The following is a 26,652-nucleotide window of genomic DNA, read 5'->3' as shown; positions in this document are numbered from 1 at the left end:
TGTGTTAAGAAACCACCCTGGCCTTTTCTTCAGGAGAACCAAGCATTTGCCGTTATCAGCATGTGCACCATTTTTCATAAAAGACCTTCAAGAACAGCAACAGTCACTGGCTTCATAGCTCTATAGTTTTTAAATCTGGAAATGGTACCCACAGTAGGAAGAATAGTGTCCCCCAAGAACTTATGTCCACCAGAACCTTCAGATGGGACCTAAGTTGTAAATGGAGCTGCAGACATCAATTAAGGATCTCAAGATGAAGTCAGGATGGATGTGTGGTGGGTTCTAAATGACCTAGGGCTCCTGTGAGGTGGTGAAGGGACATGCAGAGATACCCACAGGGAAGGGCATGTCAAGTGGGAGCAGAAATTAAGAACAATACAGCCACAAACTCAGAGGCCATCAAAAGCTGAGAGAGGTGGGGTAGGACTCTCCCCTAGAGCTTCTTGACTCCATTTGTTTATTTGTTTGTTTGTTTATGAATGACAGGATCTCTAGCCCAGGCTGGCTTCGAACTCACTATATAGCTGAGAATAAACTCGAACTTCTGATCCTCCTGCTTCCACCTCCTGAGTGTTGGGATTTCAGATGTGTCCCACCAAACTCAGATCTGTGAAGTGCTGGGGATCAAACCTAAGGCTTTGTGCATGCTAGGCAGTACTCCACCAGCTGATCCACATCCCTAGTACTGCTGTCTTCTGAATCCCAGACTTCCAACCTCCCGAGCTGGCATCTGCTGTTTTAGTTCATTTGCTATGGCTGCCTAAATAAATCCATACTACATTGACGAGAGTGTGACGTATGATGGCCCTGGGGCAGAAACATTTTCCCAAGACCAAAATCTATGCCTATTCCACCTCCTGCATAGCTGGGTAACACATCACAAGTGTCTCCAGATGCCCCAGAAATCTACAAGGGAACCTGGGGTGTCAGCATGGGGTGCATCATTCAGAGCATCCTCGGCATTCACACATGGCTCAGGTGTGGGACGCACCTATGTCCTGGTAGTGCCAGCCCCCGGCGTAGAACTCCTGCAGGGGAGCAGGGGGCCGCCAGGTCTGCAGAAGGAGATCCACCTGGTGCTGCTTCCGCCAGCTCAGGGACTGGCACAACATGTCTCGGGCCTTGTCCAGGTGGAAGTCTCGTGCCCGCAGGAAGCGCAGGATGTGCTCATCTTTGGGGATCTGAGAGACAGAGAAGAGAAAAGACCACAGAATGGTACTGCCAACCCTTCAGGTAAAGTGGCAGGAATGGTCCCTTACCTCATCTGCAAAGCAGCTGGGCAAAGTAGCCCAAGCAAAGAGAAACCAGGGGCGTGGTGGGGTGGTGGGGGGTGAACAGCTGTGCACTGTGGCTGCCTAGCATCCCTCCCTCTTTGTCTCGGAAATAGCATCTTTCCTTGGGGTAACTCCGCCTCCTCTCCCTCCCTCCCCTCCCCTCCGCCTTGACTCCTCCTCCTCTCCCAGTACCATATGGGTGCAAAACCAATCCTAGTAGAAGCTGTCTTTTCTGGGGTTCTTCCTTTGAGCCAGATTCCACCCTAAGTATCTGATGTGGATCAGTGTTTGTGACCCACACTGGATGAACAATGCCCCCATATTACATTTGCAGACATGGAAGCAGGCCGGTTATACCACAGGTCAACACTCTCAGGGCTGGGGAGGGAAAGGTAAGTGACCCATGCTAAGCAACAAGTTCTGATCCTGCTTGGGACTGAGGTATTTGGTGCACATCCATGTTACTGGAGCTAGTGCTTAAAGGCGAAATCTAGACAATCAGCTATCACTCTTATTAAGTCATATGACTCTTAGAAAAGGACAGTGTCCGTGGTCAAATGAGCATGGTACTATATAGCTATGATTCTCAACTGCACATGATTGTGTGTGCACGCATACACACACACACACACACACACACACACACACACACACGTCCCCAGGGGACACATGCCCATGCCAAGGACCATTTCAAATTGTCATACCTGGATGAGGCAAGGTACTGGCATCTACTGACTGGAGACTAGGCATGCTACCAGGCATCCTATAATACACATAATAAACACCTTCTCCAATGAACATCATTAGCAGGAGGGTGGTGGCATCAGTATGTGTAAAGGACAGACAGGACAGATGTACCAGAAATGAATGAAAATGTCAATTTTTAGTGTTACTGATAGCATAAGCTTGCTTATCTTTCCTCCCCGCTGCCTTGGCTGATTCCTGTCATTAAATGCACGCACACCCGACACCCACCTTGCCTTTGTGAGTCTCCTGTAACCAGTGCCGAAGCTGGACCAGGCAACTCTCCTGCATGGGAGTGAGATGGCCCAGACACCTCTCGATGTAGTCTGCATCCAGCTTGTCCCCTTGAGGGAGGGAAAAATGCAGATTTCAGGGCAGAGGAAGAGGGGGTATCCTCTGTCTCCCTCTCTTTTCCTTCTTTTTTTTTTTTGTGAGACAAGGTCTCATGTACCCCAGGCTAGATTTCAGATACACCATGTAGCAGAGGCTATCTTTGAGCTCCTGATCTTCCTACCTACACCTCTTGAGTGCCAGGCTACAGGTATGTGCCACCATATCTGGTGTCTTAGTTAGGGTTACTATTGCTGTGATGAAACACTGTGACCAAAGCAACTTGGGGTTTACTTGGCTTACACTTCCATGTTGCTGTTCACCATAGAAGGAAGAAAGGAGAGGAACTCAAACAGGGCAGGAGCATGGAGGCGGGAGCTGATGCAGAGACCATAGAAAGGTGTTGCTTCCTGGTTGCACGTTGCTCATCATGGCTTGCTTGGCCTACTTTCTTAAAAAACTAAAGACCACCAGCCCAGGGGTGGCCCCACCCACAATGGGCTCCACCCCCACCCCACCCCCCCACCCCCACCGCCACCATCAATCACTAATTAAGAAAATGCCCAACAGCCAGATCTTATGGAAGCATTTTCTCAATTGAGGTTCCCTCCTTTCAGGTAATTCTAGTTTGTGTCAAGTTGACATGAAACCAGCTGGCATATCTATCTGGTGACGTGGGTCTTTACCACATGGCCTACACTCTGTGTGGCCCTCTCCACTTGCCCACTGTCTGAGCTCTGGAATGTGGTTCTTAGCCAGGAAACAGCTCCAAAACCACCTTTCTAAACGGTTATCAAATGGTTTTGAAAACTTATGCTGGGCAAACCTGGACGTTACCACTGGGGGACTTCCCTCCAGGTCTCGGTGTGGAGATGATTCTCACACTCTGTGCTGAGGTTCTGAGGACTGTTACCTCCCCAGCCTTTACTTTTTGTTTTTAACATCACATCATGAGCACTTTCTATATCAACAAAGACTGAACTGTCCCCAGACATGGTGGTGCACATCTATAAATTCAGCACTTGGGAGGTAGAGACAGGAGGGCTAAGAGGTAAAAATCAGTCTGAGATACATGAGATAATATCTCAAAATAAATTCATCCCACAAATAAATAAATAAGGCCAGATATGGTTCTAGGGCTGTACTCAGGAGGCAGAGGGCAGGCTGATCTTTATGAGTTTGAGGCCAGCCTGGTCTACATTGCAAGTTTTAGGTTAGCCAGAGATACATGGTAAGACCCTGTCTCTAAAAATAAAAATAAAATAAAATAAAATGATGCTGTACTATGTGTATAGTACATACATTTTTCATTCCTTGAGTACAAACATGTACTACATTATTTGTAATTAAAACACACACACCTGTGCGCGCGCACACACACACACACACACACACACACACACACACACACACACACATGCATCTAAGACAGGCATAGTGATGCACACCTGCAATCCCAACACTAGAGAGGAGAAGGCAGGGGGATCAGGAGTTCATGGTCATCCTTATCTCCATAGCAAATTCAAGGCCAGCCTGGGCTATTTCAGACCCTGTTTTTAAAACAAACAGAAAGCTAGGGGGTTGGTGAGGTGACTCATTAGGTAAAGGCATTTGCTACCAAACCTGATGACCTGAGTCTGATTCCCAAAACCCACATGGTGGAAGGAAAGAAATGACTCCCACAAGTCGTCCTCTGGCCTCTACATATGTGCACACACACACACACACACACACACACACACACACACACATACACACACACACACACACACACACACACACACACACACACACACACGATATGATTTCACATGCTATATGATTTGTATTGAGTTCTAATGCAGGCTAAAATAGCCTGCATCATGCCTGTAAGTTCAAGGTCATCATCCTCAGCTGCATACCAAACCCAGGTCCAGCCTCTGTCTCAGTAATGTTAATAATGAGCCAACATTGGTAAATAAGGCATAAGGCATTCACACAGTACTATGAAGTGTGAGGGTGTACATGCTATTCTTGCAACGTTAGTGAGAAATAGTAGAGTACAAACAGGGTGCATGACATGCTCACACCTGTTCCATATTTTCTAAGTGCGAGTGTGCATGTGCACATGCATGTGGAGGTGTGTGCCCCTCATGTGCTATATGCCCCGAGGTAGCTTCACGAAACACAAAACCATTGAAGACTCTAGGGAGAGGGAAGAAACTGTCATTCTTTTCTTTTGTGTTTGTGCGTGCATGTGTGTGTAACAGATGCATGTGTATATGTGTATACACGTGTGGAGGCCAGCCTCAGGTGTGGTTCCTCTGGTACCATCTACCTTGGTTTTGTTTGAGGCAGAATCTCTCACTGGCCTAGGGCTCTCCAGTTAGGACCAATTAGGCTCGTCTGGCACCTCTCCAGTAGTAAGATTACTGGCTGGCTTTTTGTGGGGGTCTGGGGGATGCAAGTCATGTGTGCAAGACAAGCACTCATTGACGGAACCGCCTCTCCGTCCTTGCTTCTCACTCTTCATCTCCAGTTCCTTTAGATAGTTTGCTACCATGATCTTGCATTACTCACGCAATTAAAAATATCCCCAAACCACCAGAGGTCAGTTCCTGGTCTAGAAATAGATCAACTCTGAGAAGCAGAGGGAGGAGGCTGAGTGGGTGCCAGACTGTCCCCAACCCTGGCAACCTACAGCACCTCTCCCTCCTCTGGGGAGCCAGGCAGTGTGGCAGGCTTCCTAGAGCCAGAGGTGAGGGCACAGACTTGGATACTGGTTCTCTGCAGCCACCTACCATCAGCTGTGGCCATCTCAGGACCAGGGCCTGGGGCATCACTGGGGCCATCTGTCACCATGGAGCTGGGACACTGGTGCACAACCAGGCTGCGGGCATCTTCCTCCCGGACTGGGGCAGGTGTCCAGTGGGGAATGTGAGATGTTCCCTGGGAAATGAGCTCACTCAGGTAGTGCTCAATCACCTCCTTTCCCTGGAAGCAACAGACCCAAAGATGTCACCGAGCAAGCAGTGCTGTGAGGTCAACACACCAGTTCTGAGGAACCGAACATGCTCAGGTCCTAGCCCTGACGTACTCCTATTGCACAGCTAAAGCATGGCCAAGAGGAGTGGAGACGAGCAAGACTCAACACAGACCACATGCGAATAGCTCAGTTTTATATTGGTAACGCATCGGGTAAAGCACATCACCAGACATAGACTGTTCACCTGGTGAATAGGCCACTATCTGACCTGGAGTCTGAGGTCACTGAAGTAAGCAGTGACTTTGTGGTGCTGGGAGTGTGGAACCCAAGGTCTCCCACATGCTCGGCCGGTGCTCTACTGTTGAGCCACACCCTCAGCCCCTCACTGGCAGATTCTAGGCAGTCACTCTACCACTAAGCCACACCCTCAACCCCTCACTGGTGGACTCTAGGCCGGTGCTCTACGGTTGAGCCACACCCTTGGAACCTCATTGTTGGACTCTAGGCAGGTGCTCTACGGTTGAGCCACACCCTCAGCCCCTCATTGGTGGATTCTAGGCAGGTGTTGCACCACTAAGTCATGCCCCTGGCCTCAGTGACACTTTTTTATTTTCCTGATCTGGTTCTGGGAACTGAAGCCAGGCTAGTCAAGCGCTCCACTACTGAGTTATGCCTCCAGCTGTTTGCCTCACTGAGTTGCCTAGGCTGGCCTTGAACTGGCTCTGTAGCCCAGACTTGAACTTGCTGCAGCAACTTGGAGGTGCTGGGACAATGTCAGGATGCCACCAACACAAGCCAGTTCTTCCCACTGGTGACCTCACTGATGTGGCCATAGAAGACTGAGGCCCAGGAAGGTCGGGGCTGTTGCCCAGTGTCCCAGGGTCATTGGTGGCAGAGCGGGTCTGCGCACCTCCGCATTGTGGCTAGCACAGTCGCCCTCACCCTCTTGACGTTGGCGGTGTACTGCTTCATGGCGATCTTCTCCAAGGTGCTTTCAAAGCCGAAGAAAGACCGAACATCCAGGGAGGCCGACTGTTCAAAGCAAGTCCAGTCTTCGTTCTCAGGATGGACCTGCAAGATGGGGAGGGGCCACGGCAAGGCCTCAGTGTGGGGGTGCTGTGCTCTCTCCAGAGCCTGTTCTGGCCACCAGAGCCTGCTGTGGACAGCACTTCCCACCCAGACAATGATGCGAAGTCTAACTTCAGGGAGCAAAGAGCCCTTTCTCCAGCCGGACGTGGTGGTGCACACCTGTAATCCCAGCACAGGAGGCTGAAGCAAGAGAATCAAAAATTCCAGGATAGCCTGATCTACATAGTGACTTCCAGGAGAGATCCCGTCTCAAAAAAAGAAAGGCGGGGGGTGGGGGGGGCACACACCTTTAATCCCAACACTTGGGAGGCAGAGCCAGGCAGATCTCTGTGAGTTCGAGGCCAGCCTGGTCTACAGAGCGAGATCCAGGACAGGCATCAAAACTACAGAGAAACCCTGTCTCAAAAAAAAAAGAAAGAAAGAAAGAAAAGAAAATCACATACAAAGAGAGATAAAATTGTGTATGTGCAATTCTCAGATCATTTATATAATACAAATTATCAATATGTTTAGATATATTTCAATAATTGTTATATATTTATATATAAAGACATTAAATGTCCTTGTATGTCCATAAGTATATTTTAATATGTCAGCAATTAAAAGAAATCTTAGCTGGGTATGGTGACACACACCTATAATCCCAGCACTCAGGAGGCTGAGACAGAAGAATAGAAAGTTTCCAGGCTAGCCTGGGATACATCATGACATTCGGCCTAAAAAAAAGGAGAGGAGAATAAAACCCACTCACTAGGGTCCAAAAGCATAAGGAGAGGGAAGACTGGAGGGACACACGGGGCCCAGCCCCGGACAGCCTCAGGGCCACAGGTAGGCCAGGCAAGCTCACTGTGTAGCGGCAGTTCTCCTTCACGGTCACTCGGCTTGCAAAGGTCTCATTGTGGGCATCTATCAGCAGTGTTCTCTCTCTCCAGTTTAGGACGTTTCTCTGCACAAAGACCACGTGCTCCACACCAGCGATCTGCGAAGGAGGAGCCCAAGGAAGAGGAGCTAGCCCGCAGGTCACCCACCCTGATCCCTGAACCCTGCTCCCGCTCCCACACAGCCTGGGTCACTGCTTAGCTGGGACTTCAACTTCCATCTCCTGTCACTCCCTAGCCTGGCCTGTGTCATCCCCAAACTAGAAACAGACACCCTGCTCCCTCTGCCACCCAGTCCAACAAGAGACACTAGCCTGGGTGGGACGACACCTGCCCTCTCCACCATCCACACTGGCTCAGGCCACGCCCAGCACACAATTCAGGTCCCTTGGGCGGACACTCAGCCTTGCCCAAATAACTTCCACCCTGAGGACCCTCAGTGCTTTATACGGCCACCACCATCAAGCAAAGAGTTCCCCCATCCACGCACCTATGGTGGGTCCTTTGTCCTGCTACCAGGCAGCCTGGCCCCGCCCTCTCCCCACTGACACCTAGCCACCTCCACCCAAACCCTGAGACCGGCACCCTACTCCACATCCCTGAATTCTCACCTAGCTCTGGTTCCCAGACCCTGCACCTGGCCTCCCTGGCTGCTAGCCCTCCCAGATCTCAAGACTCGAGTGCCTCCTTTCAGACCCCCACGCCCCCCCACCTCACGCCCACCCCCCCCACCCCCCCATCCCCCCACCCCCCACCCCCCCACCCCCCCCACCCCCCCACCCCCCCCACCCCCCCACCCCCCACCCCCCCATCCCCCCACCCCCCCCACCCCCCACCCCCCCACCCCCCCACCCCCCCACCCCCCCACCCCCCCACCCCCGCACACCGAGACCCCAGCCCACCTTCCTCAGCAGCCGCGGGGCGTCCACACGCAGCCGGCAGCTCCTCTCCACCGTGTGCACGGCCCCATCCGCGCTTCTCCACTCACCCAGGATTTCGCTACCCAGGAAAACAGGGATGAGAGGGCAGGTGGGGAAGCGTTTCTCGTAGGCCTGTAGACAGAGAGACAGTGAGAGCAGTACTTCCTTCCTGAGAGGGCCTAGACAGAAGCACCCAGCTGTAATGACAATACACACACATCTCAGCTCCTTTTCAGAGCGGTGATACACAGAAGCCCTGTCAACACACTTTTCAAATTTTTCATTTATTTATTTATTTTGGTGACATCGAGGATTGAACCCAACTGGGCAAGTATTCTAGCACAAGGCTACATCCTCAGACCTCTTCACTTTTTATTTTGAGACAGTGTCTCCCTAAGTTGATTGATCAGCTTGGCCTTGAACTCATTCTGCAGTCCAAAGCAGCCTTACAGCCTCCTCTGGCAGGGCTGACAGCCTGGGCCAGTTCCTAACTCAATACTGAAAGAAAAGTACCTGGGCCTCTCTAACCTGGGCCGGGCAGAATGGCTCCTGCAGAGAAGGGTCTCCAGACAAATAGGGCCGCTCTGCCACCCCTAAGACGTTACTGGGAAGACACCACCAACCCTGACATGAGCAACAGTGGGGTGGCTTCAAGGAGCATGATCCTCAGGCCCTCAGAGAAATCTGGAAATCTGCCGTGAAGGACATGGGACTCCAGACGTGCACATTAAGAAGGAATGTTCCATATCATTTGCATGTATGTTTGCCCAGAAAACGTAATGAGAGTGAGGATTCTCCAAACAAGCTCTGTGATCTGGTTACCTATGACCCAGTTACCACGTACAAAAGCCTGCAGTCAACGTGGATAAGAACTAACTGCTGAGTGTCAAGCCAAGTTACACGACGGCCCTGCAGATGAGAGAGAAAGGGACAGAGACACAGACAGACAAAGAGACAGAGAGATAGGGAACCTGATAAAATGCAGCACCCCTTCCTGATTTAAAAAAAAACCACCACATAGGAAAAAACCCATAGTTAACTTCTACTCCAGGTGAAAGACTGAATATTTGCCCAGCAAGTCAGAAATAAGACTCAGGTGTGAGTTCTCCTTCTTCTATTTAAAACTACAGTTCAGGTTCAGGCCAGGAATCCAGTTTGAAAGAACGTGAAACCATTTCTATTTGTAGACTACATGATCTTACCTAAAGAAACCTTGAAATATCTCTCCCCGCCCTACACACACACACACACACACACACACACACACACACACACACACACACACACACATGAATTCATTGAAATCTTTTTTTAAAAGAAGAAGGAAAGGGTGCCTGATGACCTGCATTTAATTCTCAAAACCTGCACGGAGGAGAGAATCAACTTCTGCATATATATCACATACATACACACAATAAATGGGGAAAGTTTAAATAGAAAATGAAAGAAAAGAAAAAAGGATTAAACAAGGTTAAAATGAACCAGGCATGCTTGCACACACCTATAATCCCAGCACTCAGTACGCAGAGTCAGAAGACTCAACAAAAGTTCAAGGTCTGCTTGTTTTACGTTGTGAGTTCCGGGCTACCAAAAGCACTCTGTCTCAGTGGGGAAAAAAAAAAATTCAGTGCATACCCATAATCCCATCCCGGCACTTAGGAAATGGAGGCAGGCGGACAACCTTCTAGCATGTTCAAGGCCAGTCTGAGATACATGAGACCCACTCTCAAAAATTAATTAATAGTAGACAAATAAATATCTGATGCAAAAAAAAAGTGAATATAGACATATAAATTCAATTATAAATATTACTAGCAAGCATTTACAGTATATGTAGAGAATATATCTATAGCTATGTGTCTATAATTGTGTAAGTACGTGCAGAGATAGATGTGTTCTGCATGCAAACATATAAGTAGTTTAAATATGGTACTCATTTTACATATGAACATATTTATCATCGTATGTACATATGGATGGTTTAGGGGGATGGATCCCATTGCCTCAGACATTCTACCAGGGAGCTATGCTCCTAGCCTTGTTATCAGGGGTTTTATTGTTTTTCCATCTTTTTGAGAGAAAATCTCGGGTAGCCCAGGCTGGCTTTGAACTCACTGTGTATCTTGAACTTCTGATCTACCTGCTGGGATGATGGGGTGGGGGGAGTGCTTCTTTCGGAGTACAAAGGTCCTCCCTGAGGTGCAAAGCTGGTGAGGGTGGCTAGAGAGGACCCCCAAGCTAACGATTGAGTATTCAGAGACAGCAACACTCTCCACAGTTCTAGAAGCTCCCAACCAGACTCGGCTCTTAGCCTGGCACAACCCACATGCCCCGGACCTGGGACCAACACAAACTCCAAAAATAGTGACAGCATCTGAGGACAGTGACCTCCTCTCTGTCCCTTCAGCTCCTGGGAGGAGATGCCACCCTGGCCCTGAAGGGGAAGGAGCCTCAGGAAGTACAGAAAGGTGCTAGAGGCCAGGAAGGCCATTCCTCCATGGGGTGGGGGGCAGACACAGTCCCGTCGGACTGCCAGGCAAACGGGAAACCCATCACTAATATATGTGGGGGTCTTACCACCCTGGGCAACACACCCTGGGACTCCTGGCTTCTGGAACAACAGCATATTCACCCTGGCTGGAATGAAGACATTCTACAGAGACACTTGAGGGGGAAAGCCCACGAGGCCTCAAGCCTACACAAAGAAGTAAAGGCTGCTGAGAGCGACAGAAATAGTCTTCCTCAGGGAAGAGCACACCGACTGGTTCCGGCTATCCAATGCCAGTGGTCAGCCCTGAAAACATACGTACAAGTAACATTATATAGACTGACCAGGCTGTTTTTATATATTTAGGAATATACATGTATATACACACATATAAACACTTAATGAGAAAAGAGGTCATGAATTTGAAAGGGAGCAAGAAGGGTGTATGAGAGTGTTTGGAGGAGGAAAGGGAAGGGGGAAAATGTCATAATATCAAAAATAAAAGAAATAATTTTTAAAAAGAGAGACACTTATACCCCTCCCTTTGACTATTGAAATGATGGTCCTTAAGAAATTAGAATTTTCCCAGGAGCCTCGTGCTAGGAGAAGGGAAAGGCTGAAGCCTGGTGCCAGTAAAAGGGGGAGCTTGTCTCCCAGGAAGAGATATCTGTTCTGACAAGTTGTCAAACCACCTTGCAGGAGAGACTGGAGTCCAGACAGTTATGGGTGAGCGATGCGTGGGACTACACTTGATCAGGACAGCTTAGCTACGTAGACCTCTTACCCTCTACTTAAGTCCAAACATCATGTCAAGACACAAAAGATGGACTGGTGGGAAGTCACTGTTGTGGAATAATCTTTTCGTACACTGTGAAAATATGTTACTCTGACTGGTTTAATAAAAAGCTGAATGGCCAATAGCTAGGTAGGATTTTCAGAGCAGAGAGGACGCTGGGAAGAAGAAGGCACCAGGAGATGCAGAGCAAGCAGGATGGGCAATACGGAGATGAGGTAATAAAGCCACGAGGAAGAAAGTAAATTAATAGAAATGGATTAATTTAAGTTATAAGAGCTAGTCAGAAACAAGCCTAAGCTATGGGCTGAGCTTTTGTAATTAATAATAAGTCTCCGTGTCATTACTGGGGAGCCAAAAAAAAATCCATCTACAGGTCACTGGGCCTCTTTATTTGTTCTTCTTCCAGGTGTGAGCACAGTGAAGAAATCCCCTTCTCTGCTCTTCACTATTACATTTCTGTTCAACTGGCTCATTGAGGATGGGTAGCAGAGTCTACCTTGTTAGAGTCACTGGGTCTCAGACTCTGACTCCAACAGCCCCGAGTGACAGGTATTGGTGCTGAGGGAGACCCCTGAGAACTCTGTATGGTGTCCCACCACCCCGGATAGGCATTTCCCCTCTAAGTAGGGCTCAGAGTAAATGGTGTAAGAGCTTGCAGGGGCACTGGGCAGGCACCTGCTCCAGCTGGCCCAAGCAAGACCCTTCCTTTCTCTGGACTTGAAAAAGCCTTGCTGTTCCCAGACAAGGCCATGTCCGGAACACAGTGACAGCCCAGGCAGTAGGAGAAGCTGGCTCCTTCTCAGGCACCAAATACAGGAAGGAGGGTGGGGCTGGCTTAGACTCCACCTCCCCTCTGGGTAGCTGCTGTAGAGCGCTATCCTCTATACATAATAGCCACCATCTTGTCAGCTGTGCCTGCTTGCAGGGCTTGTCACTACCCATTAGGCTGATGTGCTTTTGATACTTTCTCATGGAAGGAAGGAGAGGGGAGGATCATTGGCCCTTACTGAGAGTCCAGCCACTCCTTCTGCCCTTTGTATGCAATCTGCCCTAAGTGCATGTGGGTTCTTAGGTGGTGCAAAGAATGTGGTGTGCATAGCTTGCCTGACAGAAGGACCCCAGCTATGTAGCTGTGAGGAAGCCTTTATCCTCACTGCAGAATGACCTTCCAGTGCAGTATCTTTGGGGTCACACATGCTCCAAAAGCACTCCCTCACCCATGCTCTGTAGGTAAGCTCAATGAACTCATCACTTTCCCATATGGAACCTAGCACAATGGTACTTTGGTACACTGTTGAGACCTTATTGTGGGGTAGATGTTATTTATGTCTCCCCAGGGAAGGAATGCTCTCAGCAGCAACAGATGTGGCATTTGGGGAGTGGGCAGAGAGCAGAGAGTGACCAGTGCACGAATTCAGGCAGACCTGGTTCTGTGGCCTCCTAACTAGGGGACTTTGGGTAAGTCACTGGTCCTTTCAGGCCTCCGTTTAGCCATCTCTAGAATGAGGTGGGTAAGTTCCCGTATCACCAGAGATCGGCAGGGATGTCTCTGATGGAGAGTCAAGCAGGGCCGGGAGCGCAGCAAGTCTGGGCTGTGCTCCTCCGGCTGCAAGCTCTCTTCTGTGTCCTCCTTGGAATGATGTCTTCTTTTGACTAATTGAGGAGCTGGAGCTCACAGATTCACTCCGGGTCACACAGAATGAAATGGTAAATTTGGTCTTGAATCCAGAGTGCCCAGCCCCCACTCTCCTTCAGGAACCCTCACTCAGCATTTGCTCCTGTGGGAGGCTCAGAAACAGCCAGACATTGTGCTCAGGACCTGTCCAACCACATCCTTCCCTTTTCTGCCCTCAGCCCTTGATTCCTGCCAGGCCAAGGCTGCACCACCCTCTGCCCTGGACAACTGTCAAGTTCCCACTACCACCCTAGTACAAGGAGTGGGCAGAGGAGCAAGCCCTGAGCTGGGGGCAGTCTGTCAGTAAAGTGCTTGCCTTATACTTCCTGAGCACAAGGATTGGCTTTCGTTCCTGAGAACCCACGTCAAAGAAGCTGGGCAAGGTGGTGCACGCTTGCATTTCCATCGATGAAGAGGTGGGGGTAGTGGAGACAGGTGGATCCCTGGGGCTCACTGACTAACCAGCCTAGCCTATGAGTTCCAGGCCAATGAGAGACCTATGCTCAAAATATGAGATGGACAGCATCTGAGGAACAAGACTTAAGGTTGACCTCTGACCTCTACATACGGAACTGCAAACATGCAGATTCTCTCTCTCTCTCTCTCTCTCTCTCTCTCTCTCTCTCTATATATATATATATATATATATATATATATATATATATATATATATATATATATCCGTGTGTATATGTATGTCTGTCTGTCTGTCTCCCTCTCTGTGTATCGCTCTTTGTCTCTCTCATACACACATACACACACACACACACACACACACACACACACACACACACACACACACACACACTCAGACTTCACATTCCTTACTTTGGCCTCCAAGTCCATCAGCCCACCTCCCATTAATCCCCCCAGCCCTGTTCCAGTCACACTAGCCTTGCTAGCTCTGAAATGCATCAGCTTGTCCTCCCACAGGCCCTTGGCCCTGTTGTTCCCATGCTTGAAAAGCTCATCTATTCGACGGCCGAGAAGAGCGGGAGGCACAAGTCACCGGGACTTTCTGGAGGGACCTACCCTTCTTTCCAGGGATTGATTCATCCCAGGCACCTCCCCTGCACAGCTCCCTCCTCTCCATCCTTTCGGCCCATTCATTTCCTTGAAGCTCTTATCAACACTCCTAGTGATAGACGTGTATGTGTGTGTGGGGGGGGGGTGTTTTATCATGGCCTGCTTCCCACAGAAGTCCTCAGCCCATCCCGGGCTCCATTGCAGGCACACAAATGACAATGCAGTCAGAGAACTCATATCACCACGTCACAGCCCTAGAACCACCTGAATGGCACCCAGGGAAAGAGGACAGGCCACAGACTCGGCCCCACAGCCGATAGATGGCCTGCTTTCCATCGGGAGAATTCCATCTGGAGACCCCAGATAACAGGCTTGGGGGATGCTGGCTGGCAGCAGGTGGCTCTCTACAACTGTAGAAGAGAGGGCTCCATCTCCACCCAGAGGCCCCAGAGCCCCAGTGCAGTGGGAGAGGTAGATAACTCAAAGCTGCTTACCAGTGTTGAGGACAGTGGCCACCAAGGAACACTGGACCCCACTGTTCCTCTTACAGAGTACTAACTACAAGGCATAATGGTATGGAAGTCCGTGTCCCCCGCCACATTTCTATGATAGTCCCCCCCACCCCCCGCAGATGCACAAGTGGAGGCCAGGGAAGGCAGGGGACTGGCCTGGTGAGAGGGCACCCCACGACTGAGCCAGTACTCCTGCCTGCCTCTCATATTTCTTGTTCTCGTCCTAAAGCCAGGAAAACAGGATGCTGCTCCAACTGCAGAAAGATAGGCCGCTCCTTCTTACCCCAGAGCAGGAACTAAGAGGGCCCTTGCTTTCTTACAGGAGAATGTTCTAGAATGTGGCCACTGCCCAGGGAAGCTTGCTTAAGCTCCTAGTGGTGAGTCCCAGGAAGGCACGTACAGTGCAGCTGTCTGCCTGTCACCGTGGCAACAAGAACAGTGAGCACTAAGGGTCAGTCACAGTGAGTCAGGATGGAACATTCCAGGCATTTCACACTACCCCTTCCAACAATCTGAGGAGGTAGGTAGTAGTCATGTGGGTATGGAGAAACCAAAGTTCAGAGAGACTGAGCCACTTGCCCACAATCACACAGCTTGTGAGGACAGAAGCTGGCATTTGAGCCCCTGGCAGCCAAAGTATGGGTTCTGGGTTCTTGCACTGCATTACCCCTCAAGTCAAATGGTCACACGCACACATGCACACACACACACATACACACACACACACACACACACACACACACACACACACACACACACACACAGGGTGGGGGTGGCATAAGCTCATACTTCCAGACCGTGTTCAATACATCCCTGACACTCCCATATCCATTGCTTCTTAGACAGTTGCTCAATTGCTTGGGAGTGTCTCCCCTCCCAACTCCACCCCATGGAACCCTCTCTGAGGGTCCACTGAGCTAGGCCTGCATCCCCTTCCTGTGCTGGGCTCAGAGAAGGAGCAGAAGTTCAAATGCCTGCTCAGTGCATGGCAACTCTGCCTGGAAGGTAATAGGGCGGTTGAGCGAGGCTCCCCAGCAGTGGCTCACAGAACCTGCCTATGCCACAAACCTGCTCACACAACTCTGTCCCTGCCAAGGAGCCTCAGCTACCAGCTCATGTCCCCATACTTGGCCTGGCCACCCACTAAGGAAGCCTGAGCCTGTCCAGACCAAATAGGCATGTGGTGTGGCCTTCTGGGGTCACAGGGCCACAGAAGGATCAAGTTACAGCCCCTTTGCCAGGTGGCAGCCGGGGAGGGGAGGTGTTGAACAACCAGGCTTGCCTGCTCAGCAAGAAAGCAGGTCCAAGGCCCAGAGCCTGGCCCAGCAAGGCCTCATCCTATGGGGGTCCCCATTTTGCAGAAGGAGATTGATACCCTTAGCAGGTAGAGAAGAAAGACTGGGCAGTCCTGTATCCCTGGCTGGATGCCCCTCTTCAGGCAGCAGAATTCTGATACAACTTTCCCCTAACTATGGCTTGAATCTTTAACATTCTCCTCTCCCACAAAGACACATTTCAAGTGAGTTTCACTTGGTCCCCAGTGAAACACTGGTGAGAAACTATGAAGTCTATCAAAACTGATGCCTGGGCTGGACAGACAGCTCAGCAGGTAAGAGCTCCTACCGTTCTTCCAGAGCATCTGAGTTTGATTCCCAACACTCACGCTGGATGTCTCACAACTGCCTGGAACTCTAGTTCTGGGAGATTCAATGCCTCTGGCCCCCAAGGGCACCTGCACTTCTGTACACACACACACACACACACACACACACACACACGGGGTGGGCGGGCTATTATGGGCTAGGAATGTAGAGTCAGTGAGATGGCCCAACAGGTAAGGGTGCTTGCTGCTAAGTAACTTGAGATTGATGGCCAGTACCCACAAGGCAGAAGAAGAAAACTGACTCAAATTGTCTTCTGACTTTCATACTTGCACCATGGCATGGGCACTGCCCACCCCCAAAACCCAAACAAACAAACAAAGTGCAAACATTAATACAACTTGGAAGGAGCTGAATGAAATAAACCAGGCACAAAGGAGGAAACATAGTATGATTTCTTCCTTTCAAGACACCTAGGATGGCTCAGTTTGTAGACAAAGCAACATGGAGGGTCTCCAGAGTCCAGGGCAGTGGTGGAGCAAGAGGTGTTTTGCAGGTAGTCTCAGTTGGGCAGTGAGAGGCCTCTGGGGGTGCCAGTTGCCCAGCAATGCATTTGTCCCTAATGTCACTGACAGCAGACTTAAAACAGTTGCCATGGCGGGGGCTTTGTTTTGTTGCTATTGTTTATGGAGCTGAAGCTGGAACTCAGAGCCTCCTGTGTGCCCAGCACGTGCTCTGCCACTGAGCTGCAACCCAGCCAGCAGCAGTGAACTCCGAGTCACGTGTATTTCACTGTGAGACACAAGTGCATGCTCTTGACAGTATTTCTCAGCTCCAGGAATGGGGTCTTAAATCTGTTTGTTTTGGTTTCTGCACCAAGGTCTCTATGTCTGTCGTTGACAACCCAAGCAGGCCTGGCGGCACACAGCCATCATCCCAGTACTTAGAAGCTGGGTCAGGAATTCAAGACCAATCTTAGCTGTATATTTGTATTTGAGCCTTGGCTACATGAGAGCTTGATGTGGCAAGGAGACAAAAATACCTTAAAAGTGCTGGATAGGGAGCTCCAGAGATGGTTTGGGTGTTAAGAATATTTGCTGCTCGTACAGAGGACCAAGGTTTGGTTCCTAGCTCCCACATTGTGGCTCACAACTGTCTATAACTCTAGTTACAAGAGATCTAACACCCTCTTCTGACCTCTGTGGGAGCCAACCATGCATGTGGTACACACACACACACACACACACACACACACACACACACACACACACACACACTGTATGCAGTTAAAACACTCATATATAAAATAGTTTTTTAATCTAAAACAAAAGTTTGTTTTCATACATGCCAGACATGGTAGCACAGGACTATAATCTCAGCACTCAGGAAACAGAGGCAGGAGGATAGACACAAGTCCAAAGCCGCCCTGCTATCATGGTATTCATAAGGGTTCCAGGCCAGCCAAGAGCTACAGAGCAAGACTGTCTCAAGACATAAATAAACTGGGTGTGGTGGTGCACGCCTTTAATCCCAGCACTCAGAAGGCAGAGACCAGTGGATCTCTACGAGTGTGAGGCCAGCCTGGTCGACATAGAGAGTTCCAGGCCAGCATGGTCTACATAGAGAAACCCTATCTCAAACAAACAAACAATAAAGATAAATAAATAGGGACTGGGGAGATGTCTTGGTGGGTGGTAATGCACAAGCATGAGAATCTGAGCTAGAACCCCAACACCCAGCCCTGATACTGGCAGAGAAAGGAGGATCACTGGGGCGCGCTTGCTCTAAATTCAGTGAGAGACCCTGTCAAGGTGGAAAGTAATGGACACACATGCACAGACACCACACCATACACACATACACAAAGAAAAGAAAGAGAACCTGGCCACCAGACAGACACGGTGCCACCTTACAGAAAGTTCTTTAATGAAAAAGACCCTTAAAAACAAGTAAACAAGTCAACAGAAGAATGACGCACTTCTGCTGCAAAAGCAATCAATGATCTAGTGCCTCTAGGAGCTAATGCTTGCGGAAAGGAATGATGGCTAAGGACCTCCTCCTGTCCACTGCAGCCTCTGACATCAGGAGACTCTTTGCTGGGCAGTGGATAGGGATAGACCAAATCAGAGTTCATCACCGAGGCAGAATTGCTTCCCTGCATCAGTTAGCAACCAGATCAAATGACGCCCCAGGGAACTCATTTAATCTCACTTAAATAAGGCCCCAGCTGCTTTATTAAAAGGATGTCCACAGCAACCAGTCCACTGGAACTGCTTTTGGCCTGGGCTGCAAGAGTATCCGGCTCCTTATTAATGATCCATTTGCTCAATTACATGCTGTGTATCAATACAGCATGGCCAAGGTTTTAAATATTTTAACACTAAATTGCAGGAGAATGGAACGACGTCTCTACAACCCCTGGAAAATCTACTGCTTACAAAATTCCTCTTCAAGCCCTCTTTCCTCCTTACGTTTGCAGAACCAAAGGGAATTTGGAGCCCAAGACAACCTGGGACAGTGGCCACACAAGAAAGGACAAGGTCATTTCTGAAGCCTCATGGCCAAGGGTTGCTCAGGGCTTTACCAAGTGTCACAATGTAAGGTCCCTCTATTGAGTGAGAGTCCCTAAATCTTGGTCCAAGCTCTGCTGTGTGCTGGGTGTTACTGACACAGGACAAAATGATACCCAAAGTTAAAGGAACCTAGTGTTAGGTTTGTATGGGGATTCCTGAAGAATAAGGAATTTACTACAAGAGTTACTAACTCCGTGGACAGCCAAAGCAGCAACAATACGGTGGATGCTCTGCAGAGTTCAGGCTCCAGCTCCAGAGACAGACAGCATGGTGGCGTCTCAGCAGAGGAGGGAGCCTCTTCTGGGTTCAGAGCAACCAGGCTCTCTGCTTCCCAGGCAGGAGTCAGGGAAGGGAGTGGGAACAGGGTGTGTGCCCTTTAGTGTAGATGCACTTCCCAGGTGAGATTGTAAACATGTCCCAGTAGGGTGCCTGTGGGTGAGGAGGCCTTGACAGTGGGATTCTAACACTCCATTCTCTTACACAGGGAGGGGAAAAAGTCCCTCACCCTGGGGACTGATGTTTGTTTCCTAGGTCTGGGTCAAGAAACTTCAGCGCAGCTCATAAAGCTAAAATCTCATTCAGAGAGAGCTTTGTCTTGCTAAAGACATCTCAAATGAGAACGTCAAAAACAACAAACTGGCTGGTTATAGTATGGGTACCGAGCATAAAGCCTTAAGCTTCATTCCCATCCCCACATTTAAAAACAATGAGCTTCAGACCCAGTGAGAGACTCTATCTCAGATAAAGGTGGGTGTCTTGCTCTCTCTCAGCCTGTTCACTTGAAGCAGGAGCTAGGCTGCCTCAAAATGTCACCTTTTTTCCTTCTGTTTAAAACTATATCAGATCAGCTAGGGGGTGGTGGCACACACTTTTAGTCTCAGCACTTGGGAGGCAGAAGCAGGTGGATCTCTGTGAGTTCCAGCCAGCCTGGTCTGCAGCAAGTTCCAGGACAGCCAGGGCTACACAGAGAAACCCTGTCTTGAAAAGCAAAAATAAAACAAAACAAAAAATCATCTCGCCGGGCGGTGGTGGCGCACGCCTTTAATCCCAGCACTCGGGAGGCAGAGCCAGGCGGATCTCTGTGAGTTCGAGGCCAGCCTGGTCTCCAAAGCGAGTTCCAGGAAAGGCGCAAAGCTACACAGAGAAACCCTGTCTCGAAAAACAAAAAAACAAAACAAAAAAAAAAAACAAAAAAAAATCATCTCATTCTATTACAGTATTATTCAATGTGTAAATTGCCTTGCTAGTCATAAAGTAAAACATGGTTTAAAAACTTTAAGGCTAGAGAGATGTTCAGCAGTTAAAAGCATGTACCACTCTTCTAAAATACTCCAGTTCTGTTCCCATCACCCATGTCAGGAAGCTGACAACCATCTGTAACTCCAGCTCCAGGGAGGTTGGTGTCTCTGGACTCCACAGACACCTACACTCACGTGTACATACCCACCTATGGACACACATGCATACACATAATTTAAAATAAAATAAATCTTTTTTAAAGTCATTGCTAGATGCTGTAGTGCACAGTTTTAATCCCAGCACTTGTGAGGCAGAGGCAGGCAGATCTCTGTGAGCCTGAGGTTAGCCTGGCTTACATAGCAAGTTCTGGGCCAAGTCAAGTCTATATAGTAAGACCTCGTCCCCCAACAATCCCCCCAAAAAATATTGAAAAGGGTTTTTAATAAAATAAAAGTGGGGAATGATTGAGGAAACATGGCACCTGACATCGACCTCTGGTCTTCTCATAAACATTCACATACAAGTATACATCCACACTGTATATCCATGTACCACACACGTACACAAATACATACCAACCTCCTTCCTTTTTCTGTTTTTCTTTTTCCTTTTAAAGGTCTCACTATAGAGCCAAAGCTGACTTGAATCTGCAATTTTCCTGCCTTAGCCTGCCAAGTGCATGAGCCAAATTCTTTCTCTGTGTGCATGCATGTGTGTGTGTGTGTGTGTGTGTGTGTGTGTGTGTGTGTGTGTGTGTATGTGTGTGAGAATAGGTGCACGGGTGGACATCAGAAGCTGATGCCGGTGGCTTCCTCCATTACTCTTCATCTTGTTTTTGAGGCAGAATTATTCACTAAGCCTGGAGCTCAGTGCGTTTCTACTAGACTGACTGACCAGTGAGTCCTGGAGATCTGCCTGGCTCTCTTCCCCCATCCTGAGGGTTAGAGGTGCACACTATTGCACTCAGCTTTTATATGAGTACAGGGGAGTTAACTCAGGTCCTCATAGTTACACACAAGCCCTTTGCCCACTGAGCCTGGCTCAAATCTTTTGAAATAATCTCCACACTTTGGAGGCTGATGCAGGAGAATTGCTGTGAGTTCCAGACCAGCTTGAGCCACAGCTTAAATGAGATCCCGTCTCAAAACAAAATCAATCAATTGGGCCCATGAGATGGCTTGGTGGGTAAAGATGTCTGTGGTAAAACTAAAGACCTGAGTTCAATTCCCAGAACTCACATAGTAAAAGAAAACTGAATCCAGACAGTTGTCCTCTGACCTCCACATCAATTCATATTCTCAGTCTCTCTGTCTGTCTCTGTCTGTCTCTCTGTCTGTCTCCCTCAAATTGTATATTTTTTTTTCTTAGAAATCTTGCTGGAGAGATAGCTCAGTGGTTAAAAGCACTTCCTGCTCTTCCAGAAGACCAGGGTTCAGTTCCCAGCACCCACATCAGGTGGCTCACAGTCACTCACCTGTGACTCTGGTTCCGATAAGCTCTGACCTCAGTGGGTATCTACATGCACAAGATGCACACAAACTCATGCAGGCATACGTACATACACACAAATAAGAGTAAGTAAATAAATAAATCTTTAAAAAGTTTTAGAAGTCAGTAAATCAATACATGTTCTAGGAGGCCAGTGTGAAGGGAGTGATTCAATTCTCCAGACACTTCTGTTAAACAGAAACCAACCGGCCAGCAGCTCCTCGGATGCCTGGAGACAGCTGAGTTCATCCCCAGTGGTCCAGCCTGGAACCCACGCTGAGGGCAAGCATCAGCTGAGAAACAAAGAGGGGCATTAAGGGCAGAAAAACCCCTTTGTGCCTCCAGAGCCACAAGTTCCGCTTAGTTATGGAGCTATTTGAGGGACAATAGCGTTTTGTCAACAGTTAGCAAAGCGTCTTTGTCTGTGGAGAAGCTGCGGGATCTGGACACAGACAGGAGCAGGCCGGAAGAGGCGAGGAGATGGCTGGGACCCACCCTCTAGAGAACACTTTGAAGATGACTCAATGCAATTTACTATTTAATTTGTTTGTTTGTTTGGCTTGGCTTTAGAGACAGTGTCTCTATTAGCCCTGGCTAGCCTGGTACCCTCTATGTAGACCAGGCCGGCCTTAAACTCACAGAGATCCTCCTGCCTCAGCCCCCCAAATGCTGGAAATTCACTGTTGAAACCTTTCCTTTTTCTTTTTCTTTTCTTTAAATTGGGGGTGTGGGGGAGGCTTGAGATAGTGTCACATGTGGCGCAGGCGAGCCTTGGAGCTCACAATGATTTTGGTCTCCTGAGCCTCTTGCCTCCACCACCCTCCCACCTACTGCCCGGGTTCTAGGCAGGTGCCACCACATCTGACTGTGAATATTTTTTATAACCTATGTGTGATAAACGGAGCTTACGTGTATTAAGCCCACACAGCAGATTGTTTTCCACCCTGTAGACGTGTGTCTTGGCTTCATGGCTGAAAGCCCTGGTTTCAAAGCAACCTCAGAAGGTGAGACCAGGCTCTCTCCTCTACTCAGTGAATGAATGGATTCTGAAGCCTAGACAGCGTGAGTAGCCAGGAGCACCAGAGGATTTACAGTCACCTACCATTACCCCCTCGGTGATTTTTTTCAAATGTTTAAATTACATTTATTTGTTTGTTTGTTTGTTTGTTTGTTTGGGAGGCCGTGCATGTGGAGGTCAGAGGACAGCTTGTGGGAATCTGTTCTCTTCTTCCAGCATTTGGGTGCCAGGGATGGAACTCAGGTCATTGGGTTTGAAGGTAGGCACCTTCATCCAGTGAGTCATCTCAGCAGCCTTTTCTCCTTTATACAGAGTCTCGAGTAGCTCAGGCTAGCCTCAAACTCATGACAAGATGAGAATAACCTAGCCTTCTGCCTCTAAACTTCTTGACTGGGATTATAGTTAAGCACTGCCATATAAAAATGAGGTGCTGAGGACTGAGTCCAGCGCTTTGTTCATGCTGAGAGGACACTCCACTGAGTGAGATACAACCCCTCCTCTAGTATTTTTTCATTTGCTTGGTATGGAGTGAGCTTTGTGCCGGAATCACACACACACACACAGACGCATGCACACACGCACACACACACAGAGTTACATCACCGTGACAACCAGAGTGTGGCATGAGACAGTGTGGATCCACTTCTGACCAAAGTGACTGAGTCTCACCATCTGGAGTCACAGGCCCATGACAAAGAAAGGGAAGCCTACAGCCTTCCTGGACAAGAGTCACAGTGAGAGCCAGAATTCATGGCTCATTTCCTCTTCATTAGAGCCTAGTGTAGGGGCCTGCAGATATCGCTTCCCTCAATCCACGACTCGTCACCATGATTTGGAAATCCAGGGAGCCCCACTTTAAAGATGGGCAGCAGAGGGTTGGGAGTGAAGTAACCTGCTCCAAGGCTACCCATCTGGTCAACCTCACCACTCTAGGAATCAGCCATGTGTAATGATGGCATCTGTGGGCCTTCATCTTCTATCTGACTAGAAAAACAAGCACATGGACTTGTAGAGTTGGATCAGACAGGACACATGCACGGATACACCAGCTGAGACGGGTTCTTAAAAAGAAGGCTGGGGTTAGCAGTAGGGGTGGGGTGCAGCAGAATAGGGAGACACTGGTGTTTAGGACACTAGCAGGGGTGTGCAATGCTTTGACATCCATAGGGTGCTGTATATTGGGCCACATTTGTAGTTGTCCTGGAACACATGAAACCCATGGGCCACAGGTTGGACACACTTGTAAGACATTTCGGTATAGTTATTTATAAAACCTTTTCTTTTCTTTCCTTTTGCTCTCTCTCTCTCTCTCTTTCTCTCTGTGTGTGTGTTGTGTGTGTGTGCGTGTGCGTGTGCACACTAGGCATGGAACTCAAAACATTCTGCAAGCTAGGCGAGCATTCGCCACTGCTTTGCCTTCAGCTCTGGATCTTGTGTGACAACAGGGAATGCCATATGTCACAGGTACCTACTATGTGTCAACCATGTGGCTTCTGAGACACCCGTCACTTCTGTTACTCTCCACCACAAGCCTGTAGCATTGCCCCATTTCACCAAGGAGACTGAAGCTCCGGGAGCAGAGTGACGGAACCCAGAGAAGGAATCCAAGGCATGCCCCAGCTCTGGCCTCAGTGCAAAGACCTGGCTCAGGAGGCCAAGGATCTGGGGTCAGCCCCAGGCACCCAACTGCCTGCCTGCAAGACACACAGCCATATCTACATACTCAGACTGGAAGGCTACTTCTCCACTCTATTTTCATTTCTATGTAACCCAGGATGGCTTTGAATTCCTGATCATCCCGCTTCAGCCTCTCGAATGCTGGGATTACAGACACATACCACCACACTAGATCTTGCATTCTATCTGCTAGGCAGGGTTCCAAGAGTCATGACAGATGGAAGGGAGTGGCCGGGCAAAGAAGTCAGGGCAGCTGAATAGTTCAGTAAGTCTTTCCCATTTCATAGTTTGAAATGTCCCCTCTCCTTCCCACCATAGCTGACCTCCAGTCACAAGAGAGCCCAAGAACCAGGGGTCACTCACCGCCATGACCAGCTCAAATGGATACTTGTACACTCGGACAGGAGATTGGTATTTTTGCACCATGTTCGAACTTAGACACCACCAGGACAGGGTGAGCACAGAGCCTGTGAATAAAGAGTTCCTAGTGAGGTGGCAGCTCCCTTCGCACGAAGCATGGGCACTACACTGTTAGGGCAGCCCCAGGCCTCAGTGACCCAGTCGACTATCCTCCCAACCCTAAAAGTAAGAAACTGATATGCTTGGCAGCTGAGCCAGGCCAGGCACCTGTCCACTACCCGCTACCCCAACCCACACTCATCCCTCTGAAAGCAAGCAGCACTCCATGCCATCTCCCCATTCCCACTCTTTCAGAGGCCTCCAGAGGCACCCTCAATGCCACCCACTCAAACAGGCACATGCATTTCAATTCTTACATTCCCACGATTGTCCTCACATATTCTCCCCATGGCTTGCCACGGACATCCTGCCCTATTGCCCACCCTCCACCCCCAGTATTTTTATACCTGCCAGTTCATTTACCTCCATGACACCCTGATACATGCACCCTTCTGTATATTTCCCCTGCACTCCACTCCCACACAGAACAGACCTTGTACACGCAACACAGAACTTTGCACAGGCACTCAGCTCCCTGTAGCAACTCCACACACGCGCACACTATTCCCCAGGTGCATACAGTGCGCACCCACACAAAGCTATTCAAACACGCATGCAGGCGCAGGCCCCACAGCCCCGCTCACCCTCAGAGCTGCTGCAGACACCACAGCACAGTGTTCTGGCACCTGCTTGACCCAGGGAGCTGAGCTCGCCAGAGTCCCAGCAGGCACCTTACCCGGAGCGCAGAGCCTTGGAGCTCAACAGCCTCAGCCTTGCACCAGCTTCTTACTCAATCCTACACACGTGGTGACCCGGCCCGCAAAAAAAGGGACCAGATCGGTGACAGACATACCCGGCCTAGAGAGCTCCAGGACCCGGGACAGCGGGAGAACTTGGCCTGGCCTGGCCCCGCCCCTACAGGTTTACCTTGCTTCCTGATTGGTCTGGTCCCAACCCACCCGGGCCAGACTCTGCCCCCTGTTTTAAGCCCTGCCCCTAGCTTTTACCCGTCCCTCTCTTGGTCACGCCTTCAGCCCCGCCCTTGCTCCCAATTGGTCACGCCTTCAGCCCCGCCCGTATTGAACCCATCCGCAGTCACCTAGACCCAGCAAAGGCTCCGCCCCCAACCCAATCTCCGTCCCCTAAAAGGACCCAGCCCCCAGGTCCCCCTCACCCCCACCCCGCCCCGTTCACCTGAATCTGCCCATAGGTACAGTTCAGAGCATCCTCGCTCTGTGTAACCTCTCCTTCATCCCACTGCACTTGAACTTTTCGCTGTCGTTCGGTTTGTTCTGAGGCAGAATTCACACTGTAGACCAGTCCACCCTCGAATTCGCGGCTATACTTCCTCAACCTCCCGAGATTACAGATGTGCTCCACCACGCCCGGCTGACATCTGGCCTTGAGCTCAGCTCCCCCGACCTGCTCTCGCTTCAGAGGCTGCAGTGATCTCCCCACAACCTTTCTGCATGCACCTTTACAGCGCGTTCATGGTCAGGCTTTCGGATGTTAAATCAATTCGGCAGGCTGGAGAGATGGCTCGGCAGTTAAATATGCACTGCTCCTCCAGAGGAGCGGAGTTCGAGTCCCAGCACCCAGTTCAAGTGCTCACGACGTCCCGTAACCCCACCTCCGGGGGGATCCAGCTCCTCCGACCTCTGCTGGCACCTGCACTCACGTGCACATACCTACACATACACATAATTTAAAATAATAAAAATAACTCTCTCCCTCCACTCCCACGAGGTGTGCACCCCTCGACCCCCCTCTCTCTCTTTCCCTCTCTCTCCTGTTTTCTCTCCGTCTCTCTATAATAATAAACCATTTCTGCGCGGGAAAAAATAGTAATAAAAATGAGTCTAAAAATAAAGTAACATTTATTATTTGATAATTTAGACAT

The 26,652-nt window shown here is 49.5% G+C and overlaps 1 protein-coding gene across 5 annotated transcripts in view; it reads right to left on the bottom strand.

Annotated features, from left to right (window-relative positions):
* Positions 1 to 26,118, bottom strand: part of Sec14l5 (SEC14 like lipid binding 5) — a 39,769-nt gene extending 13,651 nt beyond the window's left edge. For 2 of the 5 annotated variants that reach the window (XM_052759348.1, XM_052759353.1), the window contains exons 1-8: positions 25,397 to 25,598; positions 24,657 to 24,760; positions 8,183 to 8,332; positions 7,250 to 7,381; positions 6,256 to 6,384; positions 5,129 to 5,321; positions 2,250 to 2,362; positions 992 to 1,181 (exon numbers count right to left, since the gene is read on the bottom strand). In XM_052759348.1, coding sequence (XP_052615308.1) covers positions 992 to 1,181; positions 2,250 to 2,362; positions 5,129 to 5,321; positions 6,256 to 6,384; positions 7,250 to 7,381; positions 8,183 to 8,332; positions 24,657 to 24,719 — 970 coding nt within the window. In that variant the 5' untranslated portion in view covers positions 24,720 to 24,760; positions 25,397 to 25,598. The other 3 variants (XM_052759352.1, XM_052759351.1, XM_052759350.1) reach the window with 3 other exon arrangements.
* Between the last annotated feature and the right edge of the window lie 534 nt (positions 26,119 to 26,652).

This window comes from Peromyscus californicus, unplaced genomic scaffold (assembly GCF_007827085.1).
Source record: "Peromyscus californicus insignis strain IS unplaced genomic scaffold, ASM782708v3 Scaffold_3__1_contigs__length_106647218, whole genome shotgun sequence".
Classification (NCBI taxonomy): domain Eukaryota; kingdom Metazoa; phylum Chordata; class Mammalia; order Rodentia; family Cricetidae; genus Peromyscus; species Peromyscus californicus.
This window is presented reverse-complemented; position numbering and strand designations above follow the sequence as displayed.